This window comes from Notolabrus celidotus, chromosome 10 (genome assembly GCF_009762535.1).
Source record: "Notolabrus celidotus isolate fNotCel1 chromosome 10, fNotCel1.pri, whole genome shotgun sequence".
NCBI classification, from domain to species: Eukaryota; Metazoa; Chordata; class Actinopteri; order Labriformes; family Labridae; genus Notolabrus; species Notolabrus celidotus.
In genome coordinates this window covers 24,407,960-24,430,251 of record NC_048281.1, presented here as the reverse complement: position 1 = coordinate 24,430,251, position 22,292 = coordinate 24,407,960, and the positions used below count along the sequence as shown (strand labels likewise).

Genomic DNA, 22,292 nt, shown 5'->3' with positions numbered 1-22,292 from the left:
CTGAGAAAATCCGAATGCTGAGATTAAAGTCAGAATTCATAGAAAAAAAATCAGAATTCATAGAAAAAAATCAGAATTCTGAGAAAAAGGTCAGAATTCTAACTTTTTTCCCAGAATAATAATAATATTTAAAAAAAATTACCCTCAATTATTTGAATTTTTTTCCATTGGCCCTCATCCTCTTCCGTATAAATACACAGACACAATTTCAACAACAACAACAAAAAAACCTAGGTGAAATAAAAACTTGTCTTTTCCTGCAAACCTCACATTTTCATTGAAACCTTCTATAACTGTGCGACTACTTCCGCGCATGCGCACAATGAGAGACAGTCGGGCTACCAAACTGGTCAAACAGCGGGTGTGAAAATGGTAGGTAACCAAAATAAACACAAACCCATGCATTGCCTTTGGTGCCATTCATGCTTGTATTTCAGACTCTTGTTGTATTATTAAAGCACATGATTTGTCGCGTTTGTGTAAAGCCTACAGTGGTCAGTTACTTGTGTTCGCTGCTATTCCAGGGAAGGTCAGTTGATATTTTGAGAGCAGCTAGCTAGCTACACGTCCCTTTTTGGTAGTCTGTAACTTCGGCGGTGAGCAGGTCAGCAGTTCGATTTCAAAGACAGACACACACGGGGTCGTTTAGGTTGAGTTATTGCACGTTCATAACCAGAAGGACAATATATTCCATTGATATTACCCTCTGGTAAATGTCAGCGATACATTCTGGCTAACTTAGCTTACGTTAGCTAGTATAAGTATCTGGCTGGTGGTGTGTTGACAATGCTAACCCAACGTTACCCACACAGTGCAGACAGCAGCAGGGATAGACTTTTGATTTCAAGTGAGCCTTATTGGCAGTGATCATGAGGATTATCAGTGCAGTCAGTGTGAACTCAAAGAGCTTTAGTCTCCGGTTTCAGGAAATGCTGCTCTTCTGTCAAGTGTCTGTGCTGTGACGCTGCAGCTGCTGAGGAGATGGCAGTGTTTTCTTGTGTTTGATACAGCTTGGTGATATCTCAGGACACTTCAGCAAAGCAGGGGTTCACAAACTTTTCAGCCCCCCTAGAATATAGGTGTCAAAGACTCGCGACACCCACTGTCCCTCAAAGTGATTTAATGTGGCTTCATATAACTGGTCTGCAGAAATGTAGCCTACCTATATGAGCATGTGGCTGTTTCCTGTGCTTTTATGAATTAACCTGCTGCTACCTATGGCTGCTACTGATGCTTTTGATAATTAACTGTTCCCTAACCCTAAACTTAGGAGTCATCTGGCAAAAAGAAAGGCAGAAAACTCATTACATTTTCTATCTTCAAGTTTAGCTACTATTTTTGTTGATAATTTTTTTTACTATAAATGGATAAAATGTAGTATTTTTAGAATTTTTTTGTCATTCAACTTTTTTTATTGCATTTTTCAGTATTTCTTTGTTCACCAAGAGTTAAAAAATTATATATAAGTAACACTAAACCAACAAAGAGAAGAAAAAATACATAAATACAAATAATAATATATAAAATACAAATATACATAATATAAAAAATAAATAAATAAATAATAATAATAATAATAATAATAATAATAATAAAGAAATACTAATAATTAGCAGTACAATAAAAAATGAAGATAAACATGAGAAAAGGTAAATAAGCACAAATAAATAATCGTACTAAATATTTTTAGAAAACATAAAAAAAAAAAAAACATTTTTGAAGCCATCTCACGTCCCCCGAGTTGTGTCTCGCAACCCACACTTTGGGAACCCCAGTTGTAAAGGACTACAAGGTTGCTTCCTGTTCCAAGTTATAGAATTTTTATTTAATCGGTTAAGTGTCAGTAAACAACAAAGGGGGGGAAATCTGAGGCTTCATCAAACTGACTATTTTGTTGATTGAAAAAACAAGAATCTAAAGGAGTTTGTTCAAATATAGATTGAGAAAATAAGCAACATCCAACGTGTGTTTTATTATAATTTATGCATTAGAAATTGCATGTCAGAATCTTTTTTTAATGAGTTTCAGTAGATCTGTTACATCACAAACCATTAATATTAATAATAATAATAATAATAATACATTTTAAGGCATTCGCTTAGGTACTCAGGGGCCAGTCCATTTATTGCTTTAAAAGTGAGTGTTAAAATCTTACAATCAATATTAAGTCAATAAATAAACATGAAAGGTTTTACTTTTCTTTGATGTAGTTCAAAGTTTGACATGCTCCTACTTACTTTCTTTTGTAAGAGATATAAGAATGAGAAACGGAATGACACAATGCATCTTGGAAAAAAAGTATAATTCAAGATTTTTGTTTTTCTTTATTTTTGATGTTGGCAAGTATTTCTGGGCAGGGGTGCTTGTGTTACACTCCAGACTTGTTGCACCTCAATGTCCTGGTGATGGCATCCCATTTCCCTGCTCATGTTACATCTATGACTGTAGTTATCTGAGGGGCCCCACTCGGGTACAGCGTGTGCTCCGAGAAATCCATAACATCCCCCTTCAGAAAAGCCTATGTTGCTTTTGGACAGGACCTAATTACCGGCACCGCTGCGTCTTGGCTCACCTCCTCTAATGTGTGTGTTTGTAAGTGTGACAGACTAACCTTTTGAAATGTGTGTCAGAGTGTTTCTGAGTGTCTCCCAGTCGTTCCTGTCCCCCTCTCTGTTGCCTGAATGCCTGTAGATGTGTGTGTGTCGCTCTGTGTTTTTGTTTGTGTCTCGTTCTGTGTTTGTGTGTTGTTGTCTGTGCTCCCGGCTCTGATCGGGCCCGTGTCTGACAGCCCCTGTCCTGTACTCACGCAGCATAAGCTGAAGTCTTCGCAGAGGGACAAGGTACGGCAGTTCATGTCCTTCACACAGGCTGGGGAAAAGACAGCTGTGTACTGCCTCACGCAGAATGACTGGAAACTAGAAGTTGCGACCGACAACTACTTTCAGAATCCAGATCTCTACTGTAAGGAATCCATGAAAACGTCAGTCGACCGGAAACGGCTGGAGCAGCTCTACAATCGCTACAAAGGTAAGTGCTTTATGTTGTAACCTAAAAGTACTCATTTTGTTGTCTGTATTCTTTAGAAAAGATGCTACTTGTTTGCTAAAATTGTCACCTCAACTGTTTCATTCCTCTGATAGATCCTCAGGATGAGAATAAAATCGGTATCGATGGGATCCAGCAGTTTTGTGACGACCTCTCGCTGGACCCGGCCAGCATCACGGTGCTGGTCGTAGCGTGGAAGTTCCGGGCTGCCACTCAGTGCGAGTTTACCAAGAAGGAGTTTCTTGAGGGAATGACTGAGCTCGGGTGAGTGTTGACATCAACAGGGTGTGACATGCTCCTAAAGTGGGACACAAACACTGAGCCTGAGGTATCTTTGCATGGCGGTTCTATTCGTGTAGCTCCAGAGAGGGAAGGCTTTCTATATTTAGACTCACTCAACCACAGCTTGAGTATTCGGTGTCTTCGTGGAATGACCCGATGGAAGAGCGGCAGTGTTTTTGAATTTTGAGTTTCATGTGTCAAAGTTAACTTTAGCTGTTCAGTCATCAGCATCTAGACTGTTGTGTTACGACTAGTTTAAGTATGTGTGTATTCGATTACTGCTCATTTGCTCACTTCTGTCCTAATGTTTTTATGTGTTGTAGGTGTGACAGTCCAGAAAAACTGAAGGCTCTGTTGCCACGATTAGAGCAGGAACTCAAAGATAGTGGGAAGTTCAAGGACTTCTACCAGTTCACCTTTAACTTTGCCAAAAATCCTGGACAGAAGGGTCTCGGTAAGAAGAATGAATAACAACAAGACACTCCTGAATACAAACTGACGAACAATCGGAGTAAAGTGTTCTGATTTCTCTTTGTGTTTAGATCTGGAGATGGCCGTAGCCTACTGGAACCTGGTTCTGTCAGGACGATTTAAGTTCCTCGATCTCTGGAATAGATTTCTTTTGGTGAGTTGAAGAACTATATTTATGAGGCGCCTCATGACTCAAGCCATGTAAAATAGCTGAGTCCTTATATGGACGTAGTATCCGTGACGTCACCCATCTGTTCCTGAACGCTGTTTTGAAGCCAATCGACGGCGGCAGCCATATTGGAAATGCTGAACTAAACCGGGCAGAGTGTGACGTTTGAGCCTCCTAGCCAACAGCTGCAGTTGTGCTCATAAGTTTACATACCCTGGCAGAATTTGTGATTTTTTTTGGCCATTTTTCAGAGAATATGAATGATAAGAGAAAAACTTTTTTTCACTCCTGGTTAGTGGTTGGGGGAAGCAAAAAAATGTATATCTCTTTTTATATCATAATGAAAACAGAAGCTACCCAAGAAACTATAAATTCTGCCAGGGTATGTAAACTTATGAGCACAACTGCTATGTGTTTCCGTCCGGGAGTCAAGTCAGTCGTGTCCTTATTTGGGCAAAAACTTGTAATCTTAATATCTTCTGAACCGTCACGTTAGAAAAAAATTCACCCTCGTACAGCGTGTGCCGATAGAGAGATTAGCTAAGTAGAGCCAAGCCGTTTTTTTGCACCAGGCTGTAAACATGTTTATTAATGCTGCAAAGATCGTCTTTTTTGAATTGGTGTCTATGTGGTTTCCAGTGTTTCTGCAGCCAGCCTCAAGCGGATTCTCGATGAATTGCAGTTTATATAATCCAACTACTAGATCACTAAAGTCACGGTCAATATCAGGCCGTGTAATTGTCATAGTCCACTTCACTCCTCACTGTCTACTGAGCTGGGTGAAGTGTGTTTTAAAGGGTGAGGTGATGAAAGCTTGCACCAAATACATCAGACATTAGAAAAGTTCAATGGTTAAATTTTTTAACACAATGTGAGGAATACTTTACACTCATTGGTCGGGACAGAGACCTAAACTGATAAACAGCACTACTAAAAATAACCCGTATAAGAAGTGTTCAGCTGGTGTGGGGGTTTAGTTACTTTCTGAATATTGATTGCAAAATTGACAAGAAATGCTGTTTGGTTGCTCGAAGTGCTCTTGAGAATCCTGTTACTGATTATTCCAATATTCAGGACTTTTCCTCTTTGCTTCCTCTGCAATACACACAGCAAATTTATAGTCAATCAAGTGAATGGTTTTCAAGATAAGGTGCATTTCGACCAAGAGTTACGTGGTCTTTCAGCCCCCAGAACTACTTTCGCCCCCATTGTTGTCTGTGTTTCGACTGCGAGCTGAAGTCCCGGGTAGATTGTGCAAATCAGGCCAGTGACGAATGGAGAAAAAAAATTATATTAAATAATATTTTGAAATGTTAATAAAAAAACTAAACTAGTATGCATTCCCAGGAACTCCCTCTGTGTTTCAATAACTGTGTAAACTCCACAAACACCGTTACGTTCAAGTGAATGTCCCAGGACCTTTGAAAAGTACTACCCCCCAAGCAGGGGCTTTTCAGGGGGGAGATTATCTACCCCTGAACTAAATTTAGACCCTGGTTCCTCTGGTCGAAACGCACGTAGTTCAGGGGTAAAGTCCCTCGTTCCGGGGTAAGGTTCATGCGGTCGAAAAACGCCTATAGATTTATCAAACACCATCCCTAGATCAGGGATTCTCAAACTTTTTTTGCTTGTGTACCCTTTTCAAAAACAATTACAGCCAAGTACCCCCCTTGTATGGCCAACACTCAACTCATGGGTGATCCTGAGACCACAATCCTTTTTGTTCAGAACTCAGGACTTTGTAACTTCTTGCTAAATCTGTATTATCTGAGTTTCCTTTCCTCTCCTCCTCCCCTGTTCATATAATTTAGACATCTACAGGTGCTTTATTTTACTCTTTGAAATCTGTCAAGTCATTACAGCTGACAACATGCTGCTTCCTGTTATAGCCCTTTCAAAGTAGCTTAACTACGATTAGCAGCGGCCGTCAGGAGTTATGATATTTATAATTGTTCATCTGGCCTCAAGTCACAGCTACAGTCATTGATCCTACTCATCTTGAACTTTAGAAAACCGAGTTATAACACGGTTTGAAGCAGGTAGAGCCGTGGTAACAGATGAAAATCCCTGGTCCAAGCAGCTTTGCAAATAATATATTTTATGAATGAATATGCTCAATTTCAGAAACAGGGCCCTATTTGATGTTGCATTGAAATAGAAATTAAATGCTGTTGATAAAGTTGTCCTTAATCAGATTTTTTTGTAATTTATTGTGATGCTTTTACATTTGTCACGTACCCCTTGCAGTACTCTCACATACCCCCCATTTGAGAATCACTGCCCTAGATGATGTTTACATCTGGGGAAAATGAGAGAGTTGAAGTCACATCAGTACTGAGTTGCTATCAAGTTGGATTTGTACTTTCGAGCTGTTGTTTCTCCTCATGGACTGACCACCAGTCCATAAACTGGCCTGCTGGCAGATCATCAGTTTACATTAAGTTGTTAAAATGGCTCAAATTGTGGTGCTGTTGGCCTAGCGGTTTAAGCGCGTGCCCCATAAACAGAGGCTATTATCCGTGTCGCAGCGGTCGCAGGCTCGACTCCCGGCCTCGAATCCCGGCCTCGACTCCCAGCCTCAACCATTTGCTGCATGTCTTCCTCCTCTCTCTACTCCCCACATTTTCCTTCTCTCTTCAGCTTTCCTATCAAATAAAGGCAAAAATGCCCAAAATATAAGTTTAAAAAAATGTTTAAAAAAGGAGCAAATAACACCGTCCTGTATCCATAAATGGAAAACAGACTGTGAAGTGTCCACATAACAATATGTTCTATCCATTATAGGAACACCATAAACGATCCATCCCAAAGGACACATGGAACCTATTGTTGGACTTTGGTAACATGATCGCAGACGACATGTCAAACTATGATGAGGAAGGTGAGTCTTGGTTGATGAAATGTCTTCACATAGTGGATTCACATGGATTCAGGCCGACAATAACAGACAGTAAGACAGATATCTTCTGTTCGATACAGGACAAAAAAAAAATCAAGCAGGCTATAACCTTGTACTTTTTTAAAATATGAAAAACTTTGAAGCTTTCTCTTGCAGCAGAACTGACGACAAATATTGAGAAACTTGACAAATAGAAGAAGCATTGTGGAGAACAAGAAGCAAATAATTTTGGTCTCACACTCTTAAGATTGTGATAATACCCGAAGATAAAACCAGGGTTTAAAGCTACAGGAATTACAGGACTCACATTTTCAGCTGGTGAAAAAAAAAGGGATATTTCAGTTTTAATGAGAAAATTCCCAAAGGACTGGCAGGTAAGCTAGGCTACAATTCTCTGCGGACGGGGCCTCCTATTTCGCTTAATTTCGCCAAAGTTAAGGAAATATGGTCCAGGCACTCATCACGTTGCAAATGCATGAACCAGTAGAAAAAATTGGAGCTATTCAGAGCTATTGCCGCCAGAAGCCCCCGTTCTTTTGGCACTATTTTTGGACACACCTCGCAGACCTGTGTTCTTCCGCTGCATGAGCACGAATACACGCCGATCAGCTGTTTGGATCAACAAGCACAACAAGCACGTAGCAGGATCAAGTAGTGGTATCGGTCTTTACAGTGAATTAAACTCGCTTTTCTGCAGATTTAAAAGATGCAACATACCTGTCTTTATCCCGGCTGTTCAAACAAGCAAACCTCCTGTAAGGCATGGAACTCTGGATGATGAGTGATGCAGACTGGAGCCGTATGTAAGCCGCTGGTATCCTCTGAATCTACAGGTCCTGAAGTTTTGTTGTCACTAAAAGTCCCACTTCCTCTGTAAGCTCTGGTTCATAGAGAAATTCTCGTGTCCACAGTAAACGGCATGTCAACGTCGCTGTCAGAATCACAAATTTTTGCAATTTGTAGTTTTTTTTTAAAGTGTCTGCTAAAAATGCTATGTGCCAAGAAAATAGCCTAGCTTGCCTGCCGGTCCTCTTGGAATTTTCTCATTAAAGGGGAAGAGCTCACCGGCGAGCATTGTGGCTAACAGGAGCAATAGTGTACTGTAACTCAAACGACCCCACTTCAAAGAAACTGAAATATCCCTTTAAGTGAGTACTAAAAATTGTAGTAAGTCAAAAAATTCGAATAATTTCTATTTTTAATACATTCAGTCTGAATTCATATGAATGCAGCATAAAACTGTCAATAAGAAGCTCCCTATTTTAAACTCCATGGCACTAACGACATCCTCTTGTTTCTCACTCAGGAGCGTGGCCAGTCCTTATAGATGATTTTGTGGAATTTGCTCGACCGATTGTAACAGGATCGAAACGTAAAACTCTCTAAATCCAAACCGGCCTCTGGAAATCCAGAACGTTGTTTCTTTTACAGTGACTTCATAGTTTTTTTAAGACTTGTACAAAAAAAAGTGAAAATTGTAGAGCAAACAGAAGCACTTGAAACTGTCAGGACACCACCTGAGCTGAGTAAAAACTATTAGAGCATCTGGCTACAGGTTTTTGTCCTCATGCGACTGAGGCACCACGTGGACTCGGGCCAGATTCACCTCTGTCCCTGCTGCTGGACTCTCAGTGTCCTGGACGCCTCCTCTGCTCTGCTCCAGGTGGAGCTCTACCTGTCAGGCCCTGTGAGCAGGGATGGACACGGCACTGCGAGGAGGTTCACTGGCTGCGTGTACTCTGAAGGGGCCGGAGAGGAGGAAGCTGTGTGTTATAGGATTCTTCCTAGTCGGCTTTGTTTTGTTTATGACGCTCTGAGTGACTGTGCAAAGATCCCATGTCTTACTCTCACTTTGGGACAGAGTGCTCTCTACACCAGCACCAACACAACTGTTGCAGTTTTTACTGTACATACTGTATCTATTGGGACAGTTTACAAAGACAGCTATATGAAGAATAATATAAATATGTTCAATTTATAAATGCAAAAGAGGATTCTTTTATGTACAGTAAATGCTACGATCTCTATCGGGATGCCTCAATATTGTGGATGATATGCTGTTGGTTTAATTATTAGGTGGACGTGTCGAGTCATGGAGTTGTGAGCTTCTTATTGAAAGCATGTTTAACACATTTTGCATCACCTCAGGCTGGTTTCACATTTTCACTACAGTAAAGGCAGTACTGAACTCCGATGTGTGATATTGGTTCATGGAATTCATACGTCCAGTCAGTCTTGGTTTGAGAGAGGGTCTTAAATCTTAAAGTCAACACACGTTCAGTCCTGTCAATAACACCACCGTTTTGCTTTCTTTCCCACTGTGAAGGAGGGTTTAACTTTCAATAGGTCATCCTTCTGAGGGATGAGTAATGACAAAGTGATGCTTCAACAACATTTGAGTTAAGAAACAACAGACCCTTAGGATTGCATGGCACATATCTGTACGTCACAGCGGTGCAGCGCCCTTAGCTCAGAAACCAGGACACTAAAGACAGCGACAACAGGACGACAAAGTAAGCCTTAAGAATAAATATCTCTGTTCAATATTTATGTTTCTGTTCAAGCCCATCTGTCCAGTGTTACTGACGGTAGTGAACATTTGAATATATTGTTGATACATCATGTAAGTAGCCTAAGTATATTGTTCATTTCAGAAAGATGAATAAAGCATGAGTTTTTTCATAATCGGTCATGTAAACAGCTCTTTTGTTGCTTTTAAGAGACATTGAACATCACATAGAACAGCAGTGCAGCACCTTGTGATTGCTCTCACTGTGAATCCAGTGTGTCTGAAGTTTTTTATTCCTGCCATGTTCAATCAATCAATCTTCATTCGTATAGCGCCAAATCACAACAAACATTATCTCAAGACGCTTTACAAACATAGCAGGTCTAGACCGTACTCTATATTAAATCTTTTACAAAGACACAACATCAACACAGGGTAAGATCCAGTCTCCTCTAACAGACAGGACTCAGTCTTTTCTCATCTCAATCCACTATGAGCAGAGCACTTTGCAGTATTTAGCAAGTTACAGCAGCAAGGACAATCTTCTTTTGAACAGGCAGAAACCTCGAGCAGAACCAGACTCATGTTAGACAGACATCTGCCTCAACCGATATTGTGTATGCTCAAAAGTAACTTTAGAATTACATCCCAGTGTTCACTTGAGGTGCATTTCGACCAAGAGTTCCAGGGTCTTTTTAGCCCCCAGAACTACTTTACCCGAAACTAAAAGGTTCCTGTGCCCCCATTGTTGTCTGCGTTTCGATAAAATAATATAACTATGTTAAATAATATTTTGAAATCTTAATAAAAAAAAAATAATCTAGTATGTATTCCCAGGAACTCCCTCTGTGTTTCAACAACTGTGTAAACTCCACAAACACCGTTACGTTCAACTGAAAGTCCCAGGACCTATGAAAAGTACTACCCCTCAAGCAGGGGCTTTTCAGGAGTGGGATTATCTACCCCTGAACTAAATTTAGACCCTGGTTCCTCCGGTCGAAACACATAGATCAGGGGTAAAGTCCCTAGTTCCAGGGTAAAGTTCCTGCGGTCGAAAAACGCCTTTGTTTAGTGGTTCTCAAGGTGGGGCTCAAGACCCCTTGGAGGGTCGCTGGATGCCTTCCCCCCCAAAAAACAACAACCTTAAGTTACCAAAAATTTGTTGTATAAATATACAAAAATTGTTAAATTGTATTATTACTTATTAAATACTGCTTTCGCCATAACATGAAGAATGCTTTCTTCTGCATCTGGCCTTTTAAAAGTTAGTTTAAAGTAATATTATGGTTGTTTGGCTGATGTGTTTTGGATTTTTATGTTATTGTTTAATGTCTGCTTTTTATGATCAGCCTGTTGTTGCTAGCGCATGGTTGTAAGCAATGTTAAACCACCTCGAGAGACAGTGGGGGTCAACAGTCCCCGGCACTGTGATTTTAGGGGTCATGGGAAAAAAGTTTGTGAACCCCTTAGTTAGATTATTATGTGGAGTATGTCAAAACAAACTATGAGACAGTCATGCATAATTCATCATGTCTTTAATATTTCCCTGATTGTGACTTAACAAAATACCACATCAGAGGTTCAGTTTATTTACACATCATACCCCAGAACACAAGAACTCAAGACGGTGCTAATGAGTGAAATCACATAACTGAAACTTTTTTGTTGTATTTGTTTTTCAATGGCAAAAAATAATTTAAGGAGCCACTCGTGGAGCAAAAGAGTTGACCTTTTTTATTGTGCTGTTGAAGATGAAAAAAAAAGAAAAAATAAAACACACAAATGTGGATGGAAGACAAAAAACAGATGCGCTAAATTAACAAAGACAATCAAAGCAGAAGCTAAACAACTCAGAAAAGGAAGTGAGGAAACAGAAGTGTAAGGAGATTAACACATTAAATGTGATGGTCTTTGACAACAATGAGGGAGAATCCAGGAGTATAGCATTCTGTTATCTTTTCAGAACACGTTCAATTCCTTTAATGACGAATCGTCTGCCTGTCTTTTACACTGCACCTTTAAATCACAAGTAAAGGGTTTCTGAAAGCACACATGGGCACCTTAATCTTGTTCTTGAGGGAAAGTTCAAAGAAACACGGACACAAAGGAAGGCGCTGTTACAATCTTGAATGTGTTATCATTCTATAATTTCACAGATCATACTTGGTGTAATTTACTGAGGGAGAAATTTGCTCAGTGCTGGTTTTCTCTGGTGTAAAGGAAAAATTAATCTGCATTTTTTTTGGCCACTTGGGGGCAGCTGGAACAAACTCAGACAGACATTTGACATGTGGGCACATGAACCCTTAAAAATCTGATTTGACAAACCTGTTTGCAAACATTTATCCATGTACACATCTTTTATCTATAGATTTCATAAGCTTCAGAACGGTCTGATTGTTGACTGGTTAAAAGCTTCAAGTGTTCATCAGCAGTTAGTGACCTGAGCAGAGAGAGTGAAGAGAGTTCATCAGTTTCTTCTGGTGGAAAGGATCCAAAAAATAAAGTTGTGAACTGCAAAACCAAAGGATGTTCTGCAAAGAATAACAGGTCTGTAGATTTGGGAGATCATCACTTTACAGGTTTAAGTTTAATGTGATCTGATCTGAATAAAAACATATTGATTCTAGTTACTTTTAATGAAATAAAAGTATCAGCATGAAGATTTTAAAAAAGGACTGTGATATAATATTTTTGAGAATGCAATCATGAATGTAAAGTCACCGAAGAAATGTTCTGTTTGTGTTATCTGAGAAGCCCTACATATCTTCAGAGAGACTGGGTCCTCTTCCACAGTCTGACATGTTTCTGAAATCTTTCCCTGTTTTTGAAAAAAGTTTCATGGCCACCAGGGGCGATTCTAGGATCTGATGTTTAGGAGTCACGATAAATTTCACTGTTTTGAACATTTTAATGCAATTTAATTCCTACATTTGTGAAAGAAAAGTATAACACTTTTTGGGAAAGTGTGTGACTAAACCATCAGATCTGATAAAGGTTATTTAAACGCTGAGCCGTGGCAAAGGAGAAATAGATTGGAATCATAAAAGAAACATATGGTAACCCTAAAAATAAGTAAACTCATTTTGATACAGCAGCTCCTCAACATATACATAACCAGTACGTATGTTTCTGGAGTAAACCAGCCCCCTATAGTGAGTACCAAAAATACCAAAAATTGACATTGGAGTTATTTTTTGGACTTTCATTTGTAATGCAACGCACAACATGTAAAACGCGGTGGTGCTGTATTTTTGTTGTTAAAATATTACCTTTCAACCAAGTACTGTGTGGTTTTGAAACTTTTCTGGCTTGTTAAAAAGGACCTACAGTAAAAAAAAAGAAAAGTAAAAATCTCTCAGATTTTAGAGGTGCTTCAGTGCCCCCAAAAATGGGCTAGAAATGCCTATGATGGCCACCATAGGTCTAACATCATGCCTGAGAAAACAAAAGAGTATAGGGGTTATCAGTTGGCTGCAATCTTTGACCTCACAGCTAGATGCCACTAAACCCTACACCTAAATGGATTTAGTACTCACGTAATCCTGAAACCCCTGCAGTGTGAACCTGTCATAATGTGCCCACTGCACACTGTGTTACAGGAGGACTTTGGACTCTTTAATCAGCGCTCTTAGTCTGGCCAGGGCATTAAATTTACTATCTGCTAAAGGTTCAGAACTTTATATTGTTTTTTTTTTTAAAAGGAGGACGAGGGCAGCTGCTGTCACTACTATTACCGCCTGGACTGCTACTGATACCAGAACTACCTCTGTTCATTGTCATGAACAGGAATTTGCAAAGGGGATATACAAGCAAACTTTGCTATTTCTCTTCCTCTGTTTGTTTGGTATGCAAATAAAGCACTCACCTGTCCGTGGATGTTTCCTGGGTGTTACTCAAACGAGCCCCTCCTCTCAGTGAGCGCTGTAAGGTGAGACAGTTGAAACTCAGTCCGCTTTGTTATTTACTTTGACAGCAGTCAGCTCCTTTACTACTTTAACAAATGAAATAACCCTCTCGGTGCAGGTTCTTTATAGTCTTGGTGGACTACGTGACCTGCAGCGGCTGACAGGCGATGGAAATAACAGGACAAGCTGCACAGCCTCTTACATGTAGTAATGACAGTGAAAGGTGAGCTGTATTTTAATGTGTGTTTTCTTTTTACTTTGTTCAAAGTTGTTACTTGTGAATTGCTTTTTCTTTCCTAGCTATGTGTTACTTCTATCAGTGTGCTTCCTCACTGTATTTGCAATGTATGATCTATGTATGCTATTAAAAGCTAAATACCAAACTCAGCATAAACTGATATTCATTCAGAGATTTTTGTTGAAATGACATTTCTGGGAGCATTTTAAAAGTTGTTTTTTGTCAGTCATTTAGCTTCTTGCTCTTGAAGTAACGTAAAACTGACTCATCATCCAGCAGGGGTATTTGATCCGGCCTACAGACATCCTATCCGCTGGTTGTTGTAGTATCTTTCATCAGGAAACAGGGGGAAGAACAAAAGGGAGGGAGGAGAGTAGCTGCTTCTCAGTTCTCTCTTCACAACATGTGTGTTTTTTGTGGATGAAATTACCCCCCTTGCAGGGTCGACCCCTATGGCTTTGAGAGACGGCATGATTTTGAGTCCTACAAAGAGATGATGAACGAGTATGTAGCTGTCCTCAACAGAAGATCAATGAGATGGTCAAAGCTCCTTCAAGAGAAACCTCATGTGGAGAAGAACGTGACAGGTACAAGCAGCCAACACTGTGAAATAACCACTGTTCTATTTTGGTGTGCTCTGGTTCTCTTTGTTCATGTGATGTAATTCTAAAATCTAAAGTGAAAAGGTACGTGCGGAAAGGTGTGCCAAACGAGCACCGGGCCAGGATTTGGATGGCAGCCAGTGGTGCACAGAAACAACTGGAGAGCAACCCGGGTTATTACCAGTCTATGCTGGCCATGGAGCATGACACTACTCTGAAGGAAACCATCCGCACAGGTGCAACAACAGGCCTTTTTTTAATCTAATGATAAAAATTACATTTCAATTAATGATGGCCGTTGTGTCATGTCTAGATGGTAGCTATAGATTTGAAAAACTCTGGCACCTGAGCTCTTGCTCTTTGTCTTTTACACAGAAGCAGGTGTTGGTGTTCCAGGTCAATGAAGACATATACTTTAAATCAAACCATGGTCTTTTCAAAAACCTAACCAAGCTGCCTAAAACTTATCAACAGCAACTGTTTTACAGCTTAAACTTGAAAAAAGATTTTTAAGAGTTTACAGTTTGGTTAGGGATTTTACCAGAGCTAAAAGATCATGGTTAAGGCTGAAATAGAAATCAACACTAAGTTTTACTTTGAACTTAAATTTGAGTCTCCTGTAAAAAGCCATTTTCATATTCCATTAGGCTGGCGGGCAGGCAGGCAGGCAGGCTGGCAGGCAGGCAGGTAGGCAGGCAGGCAGGCAGGCAGGCCTGCCCGGCAGGCAGGCTGGCAGGCAGGCAGGCTGGCAGGCAGGCAGTTGTGCGTGTGTGTGTGTGTGCGTGCGAGCGAGCGAGCGAGCCTGCGTGCGTGCGTGCGTGCGTGCGTGCGTGCGTGCGTGCGTGCGTGTATTTATGTATGTATGTATGTATGTATGTATGTATTTATGTATTTATGTATTTATGTATGTACTTGAACACACTGAATGTAAGTCCATCCTCAGTAACAGTAGTCTCCCCCTACATGACACTTTGGTCGCTCAGCAAAGCAGCCGCAGTGACCGATTCCTCTCCATGCACTTCAGGACTGAGAGGTTCAGGAGGTCGTTCATCCCGGCTGCGATAAGACTTTACAAGGGATCTTGCTAGTGTGCACTTTATTAATACTTCTGATAGTAGCTTTTAACTTATTTTATTCACTTTACCTTGTTGATGTTTTTTACTGTACTGCCTGACTTTGAGAGTGCTTGGTTGTGTATGGCATATCTATCTATCTATCTATCTATCTATCTATCTATCTATCTATCTATCTATCTATCTATCTATCTATCTATCTATCTAAACAAAGATGGAGGATCTGGCTCCAAATTATCTTGTTAGAAAAAAATAAAACAAAGAATATCCCCCTGACAACCAAAACACACATCTGTTACCTTTGGAGTGGCGGACGTCATTGCCAAACTGAAGCTAGTCGAGAGAGAAACTAAATGTTGTGGCTTTACTTTTAGGAAGCTGTTATGCCATCCCATATTTCATACAGTCTGTGCTTACACACCGTCAGGACTGTTTTGTCCTTTATAGTATGGTAACATCTAACATCTAAGCCATTAGCATTGGGTTAACAACATCTGTCTTCCTCCTACAACCTGTACACATACATATGTGTAGTAAGAACACATTACCCAACTCATTCCTATCATCATTGTACCAACATACAGGTCTGTATCATATTACTAATCTTTGAATGTTTTCTGACAGACATGCATAGGACCTTTCCTGACAATGTCCTCTTTAAGAGCAAAGCAGAGCCGAGCCTGCAGAAAGCCCTGTTCAACGTGCTGCTGGCCTATGGACACCATAACAAGGCAGTGGGTTACTGTCAGGTGAAGTAAACATTACATCTCCTCTCACTTAACATAACCTCTGTTTATCTTAAGAACAGGACGGGCAAGTCCCTCAACAATTTGAATACATGGATTTACATGGATAGGATTTTAAACCAAATCATGCCTCCATGACTTTAAAGTGCAAGGTCATGTATACCTGTTAGCTTATTTTAAAAGCTGTATTATGAGGTCACATGGCTTTTAGTTATAAAAAAAAAGTTTATTATAGTTGCATTCACACTGCTGCAACTTTTCATAAGTCCTTAGAAGGTTCTCTAGATTTCTAGAACATCAAGAACTCTAAATGGTTCTTGCTGTTTTTTCAGTACAGGCACCACATAAAGTTCCATGGACATTATTTGACTCTAAAATGTTCAAGCTAGGCGGGAGTGTTTCTGAAAGCACAGGGACTTCGGAGTGAGACTTGCAGAGATGAGACACTTTTCACATTAGCATGCTACTTGTTGAATTTCATTGAGTTTTTAAACCTTGGTAGAGAAGAAGACAAGAATAGGCTAATAATGGTATGGTGGCATAATCACATCCATTAGCACTGAGCTTCTGCTTGTGTGTCTGTCTCAAGTGGGAATCACAAACACATAAGTAATCACTGTTTATCTGTTTATTCCAGGGTATGAACTTCATAGCTGGCTACCTCATCATCATCACCAAAGATGAAGAGAACTCATTTTGGCTAATGGATGCATTGCTGGGCAGAATGCTCCCAGGTACAGTGCCAGGATCATGTGAGATGTCATGAGTCAATAAGCAATAAAAACGGTTAGAGTTCAAGTTGTCCTGCACACACAGCTGCAACATAAACAACTGTTACGTTTACATTTGTTGACTGTGTGCTGAAGAAACGGGACATAAGGCTGAAATGAAATGTTGAAACACAGACATGATTATTGAGAACATTACAAAATACTGAAAATATCAGTCAATTAGTGAGGTGGTGCTGGGTTATAGAAGAGTAGCAAGAAGTTTGAGCTCTGTGCATCAGTCCAATAAAAGGACCATATGTACAAAGTGGGTGATAAGTTGACTGTAAGCAAACATGAGAGTGTTGCATTATAATATCTAAGACTACATGCTAAAGGATGAGTGTGTTTATCTGTTTATAAGGTGAAAAAAGATGTTGCCTTTATAAGGGAGACATAATGTTCTTTGGTGGGGTTTTATTGCTGAAAAATTAGGTGTATTTGTAAAAGACTTGTAGAGCATTCTTTTAATCCTGAACAAATTCACCACTTGCAAAGTTTTAACTAATATCAAGAATGTATTTCAAAGGTCATTAAGGCAGCTAAAATAATAGGAATGTGGATCAGGTTATAACGCTATTTTATGCCAACTTTGCCAAGCTTACTGGTGTTTATGATGCTTAAAGCATGAGGGATGCAGAAAAACTTGTCCATGTATTTATCTTTAGCAGACTAGACTACTGTAACGGTGTCTTTACAGGACTCCCTAAAAAGTCCATCAGACGTCTGCAGCTCATACAGAACGCTGCTGCTCGAGTCCTAACAAGGACCAAAAAAGTAGACCACATCACTCCAGTTCTTAGATCTCTACACTGGCTTCCTGTCTGTCAGAGAATAGACTTTAAAATCTTGCTGATGGTTTATAAAGCACTGAATGGTGTAGGCCCAAAATACATTGCTGATCTGCTGCTACTTTATGAACCATCTGGACCTCTGAGGTCATCAGGTACTGGTCTGCTTTCAGTCCCGAGAGTCAGAACGAAACAGCGTTTAGTCATTATGCACCACATACCTGGAACAAACTCCCTGAAAGCTGCAGGTCCGCTCCAACTCTCACCTCTTTCAAATCAAAGACTAAGACCTTTTTATTTGCCACTGCCTTCCTATATTAGCTTATTTTAACTCGCTTTAAATGCAAATTTTAATGTATTTTTTTATTCTAATTTTCCTTTTCTTTTCTGTTTTATCATATTTGTCATTTTAGTTGTGTTCTTTTTTATGCCTGTCTGGATGTTTCAAATGCTTTTAATGTTTTACAGAAGAGTAGAGGACCAGGGTTGGAGCCTCGTGATACTCCACATTGATAATTTTTCTTTCAGGAAACCATCACCACAATCTCAAACAAGTAGATCTTACCTTGACAGAACAGTTGTGCACTGTGCTTGTAATGCAAAAAGCAGCAAGGCTACATCACAAAGATAGACAAAGACAAACTCATCAATCTTTGGTATATTTCAGATTACTACAGCCCTGCCATGATGGGCCTGAAGACTGATCAGGAGGTTCTTGGGGAGCTGGTGAAGGCTAAAGCTCCTGCAATAGGGCAGCTCATGGCCCAGTTCCCTGGCATATGGACGCTGGTGGTGTCACGCTGGTTCATCTGCCTTTACATTGATGTACTCCCAATTGAGGTGAGGCAAATGTTTGGGTTTAGTAACAGAAGTGAATGAGTGATTCAGGTAGCATTTATGCAAATCATTTTACTGTAATATTTCTGGTTTCTTGCACTTGCAGACAGTTCTGCGGGTCTGGGATTGTCTTTTCTACGAAGGCTCCAAGGTTCTTTTCCGTGTTGCTCTGACTCTCATCATTCATCACCAGCCGGAGATCTTGAGAGCTCGCTCTTTGATCGATGTGTGTGAGTGTTTCAAACAAATCACCGGTGGAACTTTCACTCTGGACTGTCACACCTTCATGCAGGTGAGGTAAAAATATTCTGTTGAGAAGTTTGGAAAATAATCAATTAATCAATCTTTATTAGCCTAGCTTCAAATCCCAACAAAGTTATCTCAAGACGCTTTTACAAACAGAGCAGGTCTAGATCATACTCTGTTATATTATTAACAAAGACCCAACATCAAGACAGGGTAAGACTCAGTCTTATATCATCTTAATCCACCATGAGTAGAACACTTTGCAGCATTTAGCAAGTTACAGCAACAACTAAAAATGTCCTTTTAACAGGCAGAAACCTGGAGCAGAACCAGACTCATGTTAGAAGGCCAACTGCCTCAACCGAGTTGAAGTAGCAGTCCAAAGTCTGAATCCAAAGTTGATTAATCAAGCTGTGACTAATACACTTAGCGTGACAGCCCCGGACGTGCTTTTGGATGCAAATCAGTGTTTACTTAGTTGAATAACTTTACTGTTGTTTTTTTTTACACTGACACAAAACCAGATTTAGAACGTTCCACATCAGCAGCAGTTTTACAAATAAAGCAGAAACAACATACCAAGACACAATAATGGAAACAAACTCCCTAAAACTTCACGAAAATCATCCTGGAGTTGATAAAAGGTTGTGATTGGCCAAACCAGATTCACACCTACAATCCATCTGAACTGAAGTGCACTTCTGCTGTTATCTCTTCTGACAGCATCAGAGGGAGAAAGTAGTTCTTCTCAGAGAAGGATTAGCTCAATGATGGCTAGATTTACAGAGTAGAAAACGGTCCAAAGTGACTGACCAGAAAAGAAACGCCAGTGCGGCTGAAGCCAGTTTATTATGTATCCAATCCCCAATACAATACAATACAATCAATTTTATTCATATAGCACATTTTAAAAACAACAAGGTTACCAAACTGCTGAACAACAAATAAAAAGAGTACGAATTAATAATAGTGACATTTAAAATACAGTAAATTAAAATAAAAACAGAGACCAACATAAACTGTCATGCTGTATTAAAAGCCTAGGAGTAAAAATGAGTTTTAAGACGGGATTTAAAAGTATCCAGGGTGGGGGCCATTTTGACTTGGGTGGGGATGTATGGGATGTTTCTTTCTGAGCTGCTGTTCTAAAGGAAAGCATGGATTTCATTGGAAAACGCAGACTTGTGTTTTTGTCTTCTACTAGCAAGGACCGCACCATCAACAGGATGTAATTTGACAATGATTTATTATATATATATTAATATTATTATTCAATTTGAATAATGATTCTGAATTTGACGTTGAACTTCTTGCTGTTACTGGTTTGGGGAAGCTTATTAGGGGATCCGCTGTAGCTCCCTGCACATCAAATCCCCCCTTAAGAGCCCTATGTATTGTAGGAAGAAAGCAATAGGAAGAAAAGGGGAGGGAGGGAGGGAGGGAGGGAGGGCAGGGTACGAAATCAGAGAGATTTGAATTTATAAGAGAGTTGGAAGAGGCGTGGTTGAGGTGTGGTCTTAATCCTAAAACTTTGCAATATAGCATCATTGAAATGAGTCATATATGTACTACTAGGAACACAGCAGAAATGTAGGAGACAAAGTTGTCATGTCAATACCAATCACTCTCACATTTTCTGGTTATGGATAAAAATATAGATGTTTTGGGACAAGGTTGGTTAGAGGGCATTATAGGCTACAAGATCCCCAGGGACCCTTGGATTGTATACCTAGGCCTTGTTAAAAAGTTACCACCCCTAACCAAGCACAGTGGTTTGATATTGTTGAGTAAGTATACTCTATGGAAAGAATGACTCACGACTGAAGGACTTTAGTCATGGACCATGGCCAGAGGGGTGGCCAAGGGTGGCACTGGCACCCCTTGAAATCCAATTGGCCACCCCAAACTCCTAAACTATGATTGGCTGTTTGCCTTGTCAGAGGTGGGGTTTCTGTTAAAATCTATAATTTGGGATGAGTTAAAAGGCTGACAGTAGATTTTTTTATTAGTGCCCTCAAATGTGACTTTGAAAAAACATCTTTTGTAGGACCTTAAAGAATTAAGCTTAGAAGATGTATCCCACTTTGTCATGTTTTTTTAAAGTCAAAGGGAATATAAGAACTGTTTAATACTATAATGAAAGCATGTTGTGAAGACAGAAAGGGTAAATGTTATTTATTTGTAAATGCACGGGCCACCACATGTGAGAGCCTCAGTTGGGCCACCCCGGTCAAAAAGTTCTAGACATGCCCCTGGTCATGGAGTTATGAACAACACTTGAGAACACGGACTGAATATTAAAAAAAATGACCTCAGTAACAGATACTGGATAAGAGGATTCAAGTAGAGGGTTTCCCCCTTTAATGTGTGTTTAATAAGAGACTTATATAGAAGCTTGATCCACACTTTCTTTCTTTTTTCCAGAAAGTCTTCACTGAACCAGGAAGCCTGTCGATGGCGACAGTCGAGAAACTGAGAGAGAAATGCAGACAGCGAATACTGGAGGAGGAATCTAGACAGCCGTAGTGTTCTTGGCTCCAACAGCTTTCCTTACAGAGTGAGAGTAAGACTCTGTACTATCAGGGAGATTTACCTACCACCAACCAAAGTCACACCATCGCCTTTTCTTTGCTTCTTTGTATTTTCTATAATACACTCCAACTCAGCGGACAGGGACATATAAAGGGTGTGGTGAAGCTTCTGAGCTGATGAACTTTTTTCTGCTGCTAAAACTGATACTTTGTGAAAACCATTGAATCTGTCGTGTTTTTATTACTTGCACTTTAGTAGTAATATCTGCAGAAGTGGTGTGGGAGAGGGGACATGTGTTTTGTTGCTGGGGAGAATAAGGGAATTCATGTTGTTTACACTGAGACTCTGTTGAACGGACTGTTTCTTTTGATGAAGTAAAAATAAAAATGACACTTCTGGAGTGCTTACTGCTGTCCTAACTTACAGAAGCTTGTGTTTCACTTGTTATTGTTGAGGTAGGCCCAATAAGTGGGCTTGTGTTTTTTTCAGGATAAAGGTGAAGATAATTAGAACTAAGAGTAAGATAGTAAGATTATCTCCTGATACAGCAGTTCATTCAGGGAGCTGAACATGAGGTTTATACGTTTAAAATCCTTCCAGTGCTGATTAGGAGAAAACAAACTGGACCCTGAGAAAAGGGTTGTGGGTGTGCACTGAAAATACATAATTAATGTTTAATGAATATAAACTAAAAGATTAAACAACTTTCAAGTTTTTCTTTAATGTAAATGAATAAAATAAAGGTCTGGTGTACAGCCGGGGACAGGTTTTGGAAACACTGGTCCCTTAATCAGTGGCGGTTCTGGGGAGGGGCCAACAAGGGCCAGTGCCCCTGTAAAATTGAACCTGGACCCCCCTGTGGCCCCCCCTCCACACCAAAATAATAGTATACAATAAAAAAAGCTTCGGTATCGCCAATGTTACAGTTGGAACACATGCGTGTGGCACTTGGTTCCAGTCCCTTAGAGCGCTATGGGACTCATGTTGAGTGTGAACAGCCAAACAGCTGCAGTCTGCATTTTGATGTAGTACACATTAGTATATATGTCTAGTATATAGGGATGCACTGATGTTTGCCAGTTTGTTCTCAGCCGGTCCTCGCCCTTCTCAGTCTCTTTTGTCAGTGTTGAATGCGTCCCTCTGACAACACCCTTGGCCCCAGCCTGGCCCCCCGTGT

At 40.1% G+C, this 22,292-nt stretch overlaps 2 protein-coding genes across 4 annotated transcripts; both read left to right on the top strand.

The window, feature by feature from the left end:
- Positions 1-511: 511 nt before the first annotated feature.
- dcun1d2a (DCN1, defective in cullin neddylation 1, domain containing 2a) lies at positions 512-9,551 on the top strand. Of its 2 annotated transcripts, none has more exons than XM_034694540.1 (7): positions 512-604; positions 2,811-3,027; positions 3,141-3,309; positions 3,651-3,781; positions 3,870-3,952; positions 6,752-6,848; positions 8,173-9,551. In XM_034694540.1, the coding sequence occupies exons 2-7, from the start codon at positions 2,853-2,855 to the stop codon at positions 8,250-8,252; spliced, it is 735 nt and encodes a 244-aa protein (XP_034550431.1). In that variant the 5' UTR covers positions 512-604; positions 2,811-2,852; the 3' UTR covers positions 8,253-9,551. The 2 variants fall into 2 exon arrangements, with proteins under 2 accessions (XP_034550431.1, XP_034550430.1); XM_034694539.1 differs by lacking the exon at positions 512-604 and adding an exon at positions 2,431-2,592.
- A 2,105-nt stretch (positions 9,552-11,656) lies between these two features.
- Positions 11,657-21,515, top strand: LOC117820099 (growth hormone-regulated TBC protein 1-A-like). Of its 2 annotated transcripts, XM_034693764.1 has the most exons (10): positions 11,657-11,925; positions 13,080-13,306; positions 13,402-13,506; positions 13,963-14,108; positions 14,201-14,359; positions 15,821-15,945; positions 16,580-16,676; positions 18,168-18,340; positions 18,444-18,629; positions 21,008-21,515. In XM_034693764.1, the coding sequence occupies exons 3-10, from the start codon at positions 13,451-13,453 to the stop codon at positions 21,107-21,109; spliced, it is 1,044 nt and encodes a 347-aa protein (XP_034549655.1). In that variant the 5' UTR covers positions 11,657-11,925; positions 13,080-13,306; positions 13,402-13,450; the 3' UTR covers positions 21,110-21,515. The 2 variants fall into 2 exon arrangements, with proteins under 2 accessions (XP_034549655.1, XP_034549656.1); XM_034693765.1 differs by lacking the exons at positions 11,657-11,925; positions 13,080-13,306 and having other exon boundaries at positions 13,370-13,506.
- The last annotated feature ends 777 nt before the right edge of the window (positions 21,516-22,292 follow it).

Excerpts from the sequence above, each read along its gene's own strand:
- LOC117820099 (XM_034693764.1), top strand. The coding sequence starts at position 13,451 with ATGGAAATAACAGGACAAGCTGCACAGCCTCTTACATGTAGTAATGAC. Across the intron at positions 13,507-13,962 it reads TGTAGTAATGACAGTGAAAG|GGTCGACCCCTATGGCTTTG; the intron begins GTGAGCTGTATT and ends CCCCCCTTGCAG. Across the intron at positions 14,360-15,820 it reads GAAGGAAACCATCCGCACAG|ACATGCATAGGACCTTTCCT; the intron begins GTGCAACAACAG and ends GTTTTCTGACAG.
- dcun1d2a (XM_034694539.1), top strand. Across the intron at positions 3,782-3,869 it reads TCCTGGACAGAAGGGTCTCG|ATCTGGAGATGGCCGTAGCC; the intron begins GTAAGAAGAATG and ends CTTTGTGTTTAG. Across the intron at positions 6,849-8,172 it reads GTCAAACTATGATGAGGAAG|GAGCGTGGCCAGTCCTTATA; the intron begins GTGAGTCTTGGT and ends TTTCTCACTCAG.